The 12,486-nt window shown below is 43.3% G+C and overlaps 1 protein-coding gene across 1 annotated transcript in view; it reads left to right on the top strand.

Moving 5' to 3' along the window:
* The window catches only part of brinp1 (bone morphogenetic protein/retinoic acid inducible neural-specific 1), a 111,092-nt gene that overhangs the window by 66,358 nt on the left and 32,248 nt on the right, over positions 1-12,486 (top strand). The window contains exon 5 of the mRNA XM_062988467.1: positions 10,797-10,902. Coding sequence (XP_062844537.1) covers positions 10,797-10,902 — 106 coding nt within the window. The remainder of the gene's footprint in view (positions 1-10,796; positions 10,903-12,486) is intronic.

Here is a 12,486-nt window from a genome sequence, read left to right as displayed (position 1 = left end):
TCTATTCTATTTTATTCCTTTTGTTTTATTGTATTGTATTGTATTGTATTCTATTCTCTTCTTTCTGTTCTATTCTATTCAATCATGTCTGTGTAGAGGGCTGGCACCGCCGCACCACCCGAGCGCCAGAGTGTTACGCTGCTTAAAAAACTGGAGCCTTAGAATCTGTAAAACAAATATTACAGCATTTTTAATTAATAATGTTAAATATGTTAATTCTGTAAGCTCAGGATGCAGCTTTTTTTCTCCCCTTTTCTCCCAAAATAACGGCCTGCCAGAGATAAATTCTTGGATCTGCTTCAAATCGAGACCTGATGCAACAAGTCGTGATTTAAAGAAGAATCGTACACGCCAACGCTATACTGGAACGTGACAAGATGTATCTAAATAAATGCTCACGGGTTTCATGCCTGTCATTGGTGTCATTGATTTGTTAGCCTTTATCAACGCTATAATCACAAATTATAGTCAGCTATGCTCAAAATGCCCCCCTGCCAATATACTGATGTTTCTTTTTATAATGCTCGGATCTCCATCCATGTTTCCATCAGTTACTGACAGCAGGAATGTTTTCGAATGGCAGGAAAGCCCTATCATCCCACCCCGGGTAGATCTGGTGCCTCCCCAATGTTCAGCTCATGGCTTTGACCTTCATCATGCTTTGATTCTCTCTTTGAGCCTCTAGAGATAAATTTATTTAAAGCTGGACGGCTCTGTGTAGTGAAGTGGCTGCACTTGTGCTCTTCTGTGGGGTTTTGTCTCCTTTTTGGGGTCACTTAAGGCCAAATTATTTACAGTCTGAACCGTCTTGAAGGAGCACCATTGATCCATCAGCAGGCCATCATCAGATCTGAGAGCTTTTTGATTCGGATCAGTCAGAAAGTTTGGTCCGTCTGTTCCAAGTTTGTAGCGGCTGCGTCGACTTCCCGTCAGCGGCGTTTACAGACTAACAGAGATACGAAGCGTCATCTGGAGAGTCCTGTTTGGATTTTCTGAGGGTCTCTGGGGTTAAATTTCTCTCCAGAGTGAAACGTTAACACATTAACTTATTGATTCTGCTCCGGGCGAACAGTTTGTGGAGGATAAACACTCGGATCAGGGATCAGGGATGTTCTCTCAACAGCTCTTCATTCTGAAGGGTTTGGTAATTTGGTGTAATTTATTCACTATAACTTGTAAGGTGAAAAATAGTGGTGTCATCAAGGTCCGACTAAATATTTAAGCTGCCTCGTTTGATGTCGTAGTTTAGTGAGAAAATCCCATTAAATCCACCTACATTAAGACCTTGAGACCTTTAGATGAAAATTAAGGGGAAAATGCTTAATAATTGGTGCATTTGGTTAAATTTGGTTTGAATTTGGTTCTCAAGATCAGCAGTTTGTTTGTTGAGCTCTGTGCTAAAGAAAAGCTTAAAATTAATCCTCGGTTTAGGAGCAATTAGTCCATAGAGGTCCAGTCATGGAACACAGTAGGCTTGTGATGAAATGGTGGAAGAAATGAAGAACGAGGACATGAGAACAGTTTTAAATTTTAAAACTCACATTGATTTTACTTCAGGCTTAAAAAATAAAATAGATTTTTTTTTTGTATCGGGTGGTTTAGTTTGGATGAGTTGTTTAGGTTTAAAACTAGTTTTATAAAAGGTCACTTGGGCCGAACTCTCTCTAGAATAAAACATTTACAGCCGTATTATTGATTTAGCACCGGGGTGAACAAATCGCTGACACTGATATATTTCATCAGGTAGATTTGTAGCAAGAGCTTTTAATTTAAAACTATTCAATAATAATGACCGCTGATGTTTTAATGAACTGCACCGATACAAAGAGAATGTTAAACCGTATCATGACGTGGCCGCGCTGGGGGGATTTTCTGAGCTTCTCTTGGGTTAAAATCGTCTTCGCACCAGTTTTGAAGCGCCGCTTATTGATTCAGCTTTAGGCTAAAGCTTCGCCGGACAGGGATGGGTTGGATCAGACGAATTTGTTAGAACTGCTCTTGATTTGGAGAGTCCAGGGATGGAACACAAGAAAAAGAATAAGAAAAGAGTCCAGGGTAAAAATAAATAAATAATAAATAAATAAAATAATACACTGGATATGTTCAGCTCTCATTGAAATTCTAGACCTGGGAATGTGAAAGCTCAGAGCTTCAGTCTTCTGTGGGTCTACTTTCAGACAGCGTAGTTTGAGAATAATCTAGCAATAATAATAATAATAATAATAAAAAAAAAAAAAAAATAATAATAATAATAATAATAATAATATTAATAACCATAATAATAATAATCATAATAATAACCATAATAATAATAATCATCATAATAATAATAATAATAACAATAATAATCATAATAATAATAACAATAATATAACACTAATAATAATACTAATACTACTACTACTACTACTAATAATAATAATAATAATAACAACAATAATTAATAATAATAATATTAATAATAGCAATAATAATAATAATAATAATAATAATAATAACAATAATAATAATAATAAAATAATAATAATAATAATAATAATAATAATAATAATAATAATAATTTATTATTAGTAATAATAGACACGCCCTCTTCTCGGGAGTGTAGAATGATGAGAAAAGCGTCTACAGACACGATATCATTAAAAAATGACCTGTAACAGGTATCTAGCAGGCATAATTTGCAGTGTCTGCAGGGAGGGTTGATTGAAATATGTGGGCGAGGTCATCAAACACTGTGTAAGAATTCTGATTGTTGCACAGAGGCGCCTGTGCAGAGTGCATGGGTGGAAAAGGGTTCCATTAAGGGCTGCACACGGGTCGGAGGAAGCGTAAGCAGCATTAAACCCACCTCAACTGCAATCAGGGATCCTATTATGACCTCTGCTGGCTGATCAATGGCATTGCACAGAGACAGGGAATAATGAAGATCAGTGCATGACTGTCTCCCCATATGAACCTCATGCAGGTGAAAAGAAGCGGTCGCTAATGCACACGGGTCGAGGGGATGTGTGTTTTGAATGACACTCCTTGGCCAGGAGTGGTTGGTTTGATCGAGGGAATGGACCAGTATGGGAGGAAAATCGAGGAAAATGAATCCTTTGATCAGGAGCAATTAGTCCATAGAAATCCAGTCGTGCATGGAATGAAGAACGAGGACATGAGAACGTTCTTGAACCGAACAGTTTATGGTTACATAAAAACCATTACACATAAAAACTTGTACACGAGCGCCCCCTTGTGGAGGCTTTAGGTCACCTTGTAAACCACAATGGTACCAGATTAATTAAGTTTATTTAGTTTCGTGTTTCGTTTTGATTCGTCGTTTGTGTGATAAAACGTGGAAAATACGTTTGAAAAACCCTGGACTGATGCGTCTCCTGACAGTAGAATTATTAAAGCGGAACACTCGGATCAGGGGGATTTGCAGCGGATCACGATCATAACACAGAACCTAAATTAAAACGTGTACCGCGCTTAAACACTCGCCATTAAGTCTCCAGTGAATCCATCGACTGGTTCCACATTTTGATGCTGACCCGTGCTGAGAATTCGTAGCCGTATTATCATCGCGGAGCAGAAATCCTCCCCAGACCAAACGGTTTTGAAGTCGTAGGTATTGATTTTTCTCCAGGCTGAAGAATCGCCGTTCTTTTTTATTAGTCTTTGTTGCTCTAAAAGGTCTCAAAGTTCAGATCCTACCTTCTAAACGAGGGAAAATGAAGCGACTATAAGTGGCGCGGGTAAAAAGTCTCCCTGACCGAAAAAGTTTCAAAGTGGTGTTATTGATTTACAGCCGGGCAGGAGGACTGCTGATGAGATCGGGATCGGATCAGGAGGATTTGCAGCGGCGCTTTATTATTCAGAGTGGTTTCAATAAACCGAAACGAGAAGACAAACAAAAATAAATGAATAAATAAAATGATGTGGGTTTCGAGATGTTTGATTCGTTTAAGAGACTCTCGGGTCAGAATTAAATCCAGACTGAAGTGGTGTAACTGATCCAGCGCCGAGCTGAAGAGGAACACACGGATCCGGAGGATTTACGGCCCTGATTCTTGATTCTTGATGCTGGAGAAAAGGCTTCCGCAGGTTTTTTAATGATGCTCGGCTGTGTTTCAAAAACACATTATAAAAGCAGGACGTAACCGTAAAAGTCTGGACAACCTGCCGAGATCAGAGACTGAAGAGGTCTGAGGATGTTCAGCTCTCTTCACACCGCGGTTTTATCACACCGGCATCAGACTGCGCTCATGAATAATCCTCAGATTCATTTTAATCATCACACACATGAGGGACACGTTTAGGGTCGTGAACTAACCACCCTGCGAAGACTGATGGGGAAACAAGCATAGGACGAGAGGAACGGAACACGTTTTTGGGTTTTCAAATACATACAGAGCAACTCAGGTGAAAGTAATGAATTAAAAGCTGGTGGGATATGAATGACACTGTCCACAATCAAGCAAGCTTCACATTATCCTGGCCCTGAAGGTCATAATGCCAAAAAAATAAGGATAGAAATAATCTAATATAGACAGACAGACAGACAGACAGACAGACAGACAGACAGACAGAAGGAAAAACAGATAGATAGATAGATAGATAGATAGATAGACAGACAGACAGACAGACAGACAGACAGACAGACAGACAGACAGATAAAAGAAAAAACAGATAGATAGATAGACGGACGGACGGACGGATAGATAGATAGACAGACAGATAGACAGATAGATAGATAGATGGATAGATAGATAGATAGATAGATAGATAGATAGATAGATAGATAGATAGATAGATAGATAGATAGAAAGATAGATAGATAGATAGATAGATAGATAGATAGATAGATAGATAGATAGATAGATAGGGTCCTTGATCAAGAGCCCATGGCAAAGCCGGGATTCGAACCCACAACCTTCTAGTTGGTCACTCACAATCCCACCCACTAGGCTACTGCTTGTCCCTGCTCTAAAATCAGCAGGTACAGAGAATTAAGCGTCTCCTTATTAATGTATTGATTTGTGTAGGGCAGCTGTAACCTATCGGTTAAGGTACTGGATTAGTAATCAAAAGGTCACTAGTTCAAGCCCCACCACTGCCATGTCGCACTGTTGGACCCTTGAGCAAAACCCTTAACACTGCAGAATATATAAGACTCTACTGTTGACTAAATGACTATAAACACATTTTGGAACTTCAACGTTTATGTGCATGAATGTGTCGAGGTTTGTAGAGCTGAAAGGAATTTAAGACTTTTACCATCTTCCGGCCATAATATTATGAATAAATGATCTATCTAGAGAATCTGGGGTAAATTCAGTGTAAGGACAATATTAAATACAAGTAATCTTTGATCCCTCAGACGTCACTGCACTTAAAACTGATATTTATTTTATATTTTGTGTTTCCTGATATCCAGAAGCTCTTAATTCTTGTTCTAATGATGCTGCAACTTTCCCGGAGCTTTTAGGGGCCAGAATTGTCATTCTCGTCAGCCAGAACTCGTCTGCAGCGGAATAATTCGGGTTCAGAGCTCATGAATAACACGCCGGCGTCTTTGTAGCTACACGGGAGTCGCGCGACGTTGAACGGCGATGCTCATAGCATGCTAATTTATGCCGGGCCGGGAGCGCGTACCGCATGGCGCTGCGTGTTGCTCCGAGAAAACGCTGATCGTAAACAGCGCAGGATAAAGACGTCGCATTAAAGCTGTGAATGCCAAAACATCAAAGGCGACAGAGAGCAATACAATCAAATCCTGCACCGCATGGTTAGAATTAGGGGCTAATTTTAGTGCACAGCGCACCATTCGGGACGTCAAAGTTCACGTCCCTTTATGCTGGAACGTCCCAGAAATAGAATTTTATTACAAGGGCAGCAGGTAATGGATATAATCAGGAACAGGCACAGAACCGGTCCCATGATGGCACAAATCCCTCACAGACAGTCCCTAATCTTCATCATATTCTGCTGCCAGTGGGTGTTCGGGCATTTGAAGGCCATTATGAGGGCGTCATTTATTCTATGAAAGACAAAAATGCGTATAAATACACACATGCATGTTGAGATCGACTGTCTTCCTGCATGATTTGTGGGGGTTCTATAATAGACTTGTTAATTAATAAAATGAGACGTGATGGTGCGCTGACAGCGTCAGGATACGTTTTACATTCTCACCTGACTGATTTTGACGAGCCGTCCTCGCTCAAAACATCAAACTGACTCATTTACATTAACAAATAATATTTTTTTACCACTTTTCTGTTGGCTCAAGTTCTTTCTGTGTGGAGTTGTGCATGTTCTCCCCCGTGTCTGTGTGGGTTTCCGGTTTCCTCCCACAGTCCAAAGATCTGCAGTCAGGTGAACTGGAGACACCAAAGCCCCGCTAGGTATGAGTGTTTGTGTGTTTGTTTGCCCTGTGAGGGACTGGCAACCTGTCTGGCGTGTTTCCCAGTAAATCGGACCCACCGCGACCCTGACCAGGATGCAACGATGGTAAAACAGACAATGAATGAATGAATGAAATATTTTGACAAGCTGTCTTAGTCTTTGGGTAGCACTGTTGCCTCGCGGCAAGAAGGTCCTGGGTTCGATTCCCAGGTGAGGAGGTCCGGGTCCTTCCTGTGTGAAGTTTGCATGTTCTCCCCGTGTCTGTGTGGGTTTCCTCCGGGAGCTCCGGTTTCCTCCCACAGTACAAAAACATGCAGTGTAAGTGTGTGTGTGTGATGTGACTGGTGACCTGTCTGGCGTGTTTCCTACCTTTGGCTCAGTGAATTGCACCCACCGCAACCCTGACCAGGATAAAGCGCTGGTAAAACAGACAATGAATGAAAGATTTCGCTAAACAAAACGCTGCTCGCTTGATCAGACTGTAGCTGTGGTCTGAACGATCTGTCGTGTAATTATATAACAATAATATAAAATATATATTCATTTTGCTGAAAAGCGTCACTAATCTCCGCCTCTCTTGGTATTTAAGGGATTTTGGTTTTCCTGCTGGAATCCTAATCGTCTAAATCTCCTCTGATTTTCTCTCTCAGATCTTCTTGCTGGTATTTGCGTTTGTTATCCGATAATCTGAGTGACCATTTCATGTACATGCCCACATGTCCGCCATCCTCAGGGACCCCAGAATGAAACGATTACGTCTGTTTTTGTGTCGCGTAAAGCGCGTTACAGGACGGATTTAATCACGGCTGGGCTTTTACACCAGGACTGTAGATTATTTTATACATAACATTCATCATAGTGATCAAAAACGACCTGTTTTTACTCTCCGGCGGCTCCTTGTTTATGAAAAGCGCATCAAGGATACAAATGAATGTCAAAATATTATAAAACGTTACAAATATGCATAAAAAAACATCAACTAACGATAAGGGCGGCACTGTGGGTCGGTGGGTAGCACTATCAACTCACAGCAAGAGGGTCCTGGGTTTGATTCCTAGATGGAGCAAGTAAATCTCACGCACTGCGACCCTGACCAGGATGCAACACTGGATAACCAGACAGTGAATGAATGAATGATTTAGACAAACTGTCTTTGTCAGTGGGTAGCACTGTCGCCTCACATCAAGAAGGTCCTGGGTTTGATTCCTAGGTGAAGCGGTCCGGGTCCTCTCTGTGTGGAGTTGTGCATGTTCTCTGCTCCGGTTTCCTCCCACAGTGCAAAGATGTGCAGTCAGGTTCATTGGAGGTACTAAAGTTGCCCTTAGGTGTGTGTGTGTGTGTGTGTGTGTGTGTGTGCCCTGTGATGAACTGGCAACCTGTCCGGGGTGTTTCCTACCTTTGGCTCAGTGAATTGCAGCCACCGCGACCCTGACCAGGATGCAACACTAGATAACCAGACAATGAATGAATGAATGAATGAATGATTGATTTAGACAAGCTGTCTTTGTGAGGGGGTAGCACTGTCGCCTCACAGCAAGAAGGTCCTGGGTTCGATTCCTAGGTGAAGTGGTCCGGGTCTTTTCTGTGTAGAGTTTGCATGTTCTCCCCCCATGTCTGTGTGGGTTTCCTCCGGGTGCTCCGGTTTCCTCCCACAGTACAAAGACGTGCAGTCAGGATAATTGAAGTTACTAGAAATGTGTGTGTGTGTCTTGTCCAGGTTGTGTTTGCCCAGTGAGTTTATCCCTGACCAGGATAAAGCGGTGGTAAAACAGACAATGAATGAACAATTGTTTGAGTCGATATCCATTTGGCCAAACATATCCAAACACTGATGTTTCTTTAAGGCAGTTTGGAACTTGGTAGTGAGCGTTCAGCACAGGCCCAGTTTTACACTATATGGCCAAAAGTACTCGGACACCTGACCATGATGGTATTAAAACAGAGTGACCCCTGTGTGATCTTTTCAGCTAGAACAAGGAGTACGTCCGGATGTCTGTGGGAACTAAGTTACTAAGTTTCAGCCATATCTATTGAGCCAAAAGTGAATACAAGTGGCAGCCAACTTCCAGTCACTGTGAATGGGTTCGGAACGGCCCGTCCACCAAGCTCATGGTCAGGCGTCCAGATAATTCTGCCCTGTTTGTCATGTTTGACGGTTTTCATTTTAAATGACGACGGTTCTGCTGTTTAAACTCATTAGAGATCTAGTAAAGAGCATTAAACTTTGATAAATGTCAAGGTTTCCTTCTTCTCCACCGAGACGAGAGAAATCAGTGCGGACCGGTCGCGCCCGGGCGTTAATTAACCCTCCGCTAAAATATCGCCCTGTCAGGATCCCGTAGCTTCCGCGCGGACGCTAAACGAAGATTTAAACCATCTAATTAACCTGCCGAGAGAAAGTCCGGAAGGCTCCGAGTCTCCGAGTGTCCCAGCCTCCGTTTTTTTTGTGTTCTGTAGGAAGCGGGTAAGTCAAGCGGTCTGAAGAAAAAGGCTGTTAGCACTTCACCTTTTTATGAGCGCGAATAAAAACTCTAAAGGTCTTTAAAAGGAAGCCGAGGCTTTGAAGCGGCGGGGACGGCACTTAGAAGCTCGCGCTTTAAGAAAAAGAAAAGAAAAGAGAGACTCTCGAAGGCTGCTCGGTTCTATCTCACCTTGTCGGATGGAAAGCGGATCTGCATAAAATGACGTTTTTAAAGTACAGACACGTAGCTGCCGCTTCCAGACTCGTGAGGCGTCCTAAACGAGCCTGATTCAGTGTTTTTAATTGATGTTTCATTTCTAGTGACGCTTTTTTTTTTTGCGTTACGCTTCCTCTCTACTGGTGCTGACCCCCGCCCCGATTGAGGAGAGCGAACCCCCTCGGACACGTGAGCGGTACCCGACTGCATCTTTTCACCTGCATGAGGCAAGTTCATATGCAGATCAGCCTCGTGCACGGAGAACCACACCCTGATCAGCATTATTCCTCGTCTCTGTGCAGCGCCATCAGTCAGCCATTTCATTTCTAGTGATGCTCTTTAAGATCCTCATTCCAATTCATCCCAAACGTGTTAATCCTAACCCAACTCTGCGGACTTTGCTTGGTTCACATCCCACAGTGTACGCAAAATCAAAGGACTCAAATTTATTCATCTATGTACGTGGTTATCGACACATAATCGAGTGGATCCGACGTTTTCCAGCATTTAAATAGCGACTGTGCTGTAAATCCGGCTGTTTTCGAGAATTTTAGGTGTTTCGGATTTGCTCGGGGCGTCTCGGGTTCGATTGAGCTGCAGTCGGAGCTATTTTGAAGCAGCGTTCATCAATTTATCTTCTACGGTTCATGTTTTTGTTCTTCTAAGCCCCAGGTAAAGGATCTATAGGCTACAGGTGATCGGTTCATCACCTTCATCAATGATCTAAAATATTTTTCACTTTACTGCCCACCTGATCAGCTGCCTGAGTAGAGAGGATTCTAATGCTACGTCACCGCAGTTTTAACTCACTAAGCTAACACAGTTAGCCTCAGGCGGCACAACCCGCTAGCACGCCGGCTAACGTCTCCTAACGTGCCGCCCCAATTTACAAATAAACGACACTTGAATAATTACACCTTTATACAGATTAAACATCAATGAGGATTTATTTACATGTGAAAGGAACTCCGTTGGTTGCTCCGCTTCTCATTCGTCCGCCACGTTTCTCGTTTTTGGTGAGAAAAGTCGTGCCGTACTGAATGCTGGGATTGCACCGCTTCAGCGCTGAGGAGGCGTCGGACGCTCCGTCGCCATTCAGTCAGATCATCGCTCAGAATTAAGGCGCCTCAGTAGGAGCATTTTAAGGGAGCTAAGAATTTAGACACGCCCTCTTCTCGGGAGTGTAGGACGATGTAAGATGTGACTGTGTCTGCACAATGCATTAAAAACACACTTCGAGTCCGTCACGGCACCTCTTGACTTGCCGATCTTCGCCTGAATCTGCCACACTGCCCCCTTCAGGTCTGAGTGCCGACTAGAACGTTTCGAAACATCGATCTTCTCCTGGTGAAGCCCTTATTTTATGGACGTGGAGGTATGATTTGGGTTGTTGATGTGCTGAAAGGTGAAAGGTTTACCCTGACTAAAGCCCTAGTTCCAGCTTAATGCTGTTTAATGCTGCCACCACCGTGCTTCACTGTTGGCATGATGTTCTTTAGACGATGTATAAGAAAGAGTGGTTTGATATCGGGATGTCACTGTGGTGCTAGGATGCTTCTGAAATCCTTCCTGTCTTTTTTATATATCTATTTTATTCAATATTAAAACTAAACATGTTTGGTTTCATTCGACGTTCTACATTAAACATTATAAAGATTTACGACGTTAATGCTACGCACCAGGAGTCCCGTTCTTAACCCTCGACCTGGTTTTGCTTGGTCCTAGGTAACGGAGACGAGGACGGGTCCCCTCGGCTGCAGCACCTACGATAATCTGGACTCGGTGAGCTCGGTGCTGCTGCAGAGTCCCGAGAGCAAACTGCACCTGCAAGGTAAGAGCCGTTCAGCACCTTCATGCTAACGATGCTAACGATGCTCGGCGGAGGGTCCCTGGTGTCAGGAAATGCAGTTAGCATCATCTCTGCAGACGTCGTGACCGTTTCCCTTTCATACAGATATATGGATTTGTGCTCACTGGTGTATCAGGGTAGATAACACACAGATGAAGACCTGGTTTGTCGAGATCTGAAATAAACACAGACGTGCGTATCGATGAGCTTTGATCCTGGAGACGGCGGGGCGTAACGAAGCCGAGGTGGGTGGGTGGACGTCGATAATGATATTCGTCTCAAGCAACAGCTTTGTTCGGAAACGGCAGGCGAATGCTGTACTGTACAGCACTCAATCCGTGGCTATCAAACAGTGGCTATTAGCCATCACTAAGTGGTGCTTGTCTGTGGGAATTTGTTTCCGTTCGGTCAAGTTTTGTGAGCTTTTAAAAATCTGTGTCCTGTCTGTTGGTGATTTATTGTTTTTCGGCGGCACTAAATGCGCCGATGTCTCCCTTCACGTCACCGACTCGGATTATTACCCGACACAGACGACCTCCAGGACATGCGTACGGGGATAGATAAGGCTAATGCTAGCCCATTCTTATAAGAGCCGCGTGCCGTAGAGCCGCTGACATTTCAGAAGTGGGATACTTGACATTTTGCTGGGATGGAGCTACTGGTGCACCGGTGAACCCTGAAATCAAAGCCAGCTCTTACATCACGAGCTGTTTGTTTACCCTGTCTTTATATTCATTAGGTTTTTTGACGTCTAGCATACGCGGCGTGGGTTTGATGCATTAGCGTAAATAAATGTCATTTAATAATGGCTAGTCCATCAATATTTAGGGTTTTCCACTGTCCAGCTTTACCCAGTTGGCACCAGAGTCCAACGTCCAACTCCATGAGGACTCCACGCCACATGTGCTCGTCTGAGGTCACTTTGCAACTGAGTAGGTGGATTGGCTGTATTTTTTATGGCATTTATATAAACAGCCTGGCATTCCCACCTTGCGCCAGTTCGGCCAGGGGGACAGTCACGCCTGAACAGGAAAGGACCTTCCCTAAACTGTTGCTGCAAAGCCGGAAGCATGTAATTCCCTTGATATGATTGAGTTATTACACCTGTTACCAGCTATTGATGTAAAAACGAGAAGTTTAATATTAAGTATGATATCAAAAAGAAATAAAAAGCTGTAATTGTGCTTTTAGACGTATCCTCCTCTCAAACAGCCGCTGTCTGTCACATTAAAAGAGACGTAAATGAAGCCGATCCGGCCGTGAGAACGTCTCGCCGCTCGAGTTGTACAGAACGTTTATATATATAATAAATGATAATAGTAGAAATGTTTTGTCAGCTCTTCAGCGACGGTCCGGACGTGACGATCCATCCTGAGCACGTCGGCGTGTCTGTACCCGTTCCTCTAATGACTCCGTCTGTCAAACATCCTCTCGGGTTCCGGCCGGCGGCTCTCGTGTGTTTCACATTTTATTAACGCGCGTCTGTCGGATCGACGTTGCCGCTCCTGGACGTGAAATTGGTGCCTGACGGTTACGATCGAGACGAGCCGTCGGCGGGTTGCGTTT

This window comes from Trichomycterus rosablanca, chromosome 26 (assembly GCF_030014385.1).
Source record: "Trichomycterus rosablanca isolate fTriRos1 chromosome 26, fTriRos1.hap1, whole genome shotgun sequence".
In the NCBI taxonomy this organism is placed as follows: domain Eukaryota; kingdom Metazoa; phylum Chordata; class Actinopteri; order Siluriformes; family Trichomycteridae; genus Trichomycterus; species Trichomycterus rosablanca.
This window is presented reverse-complemented; position numbering and strand designations above follow the sequence as displayed.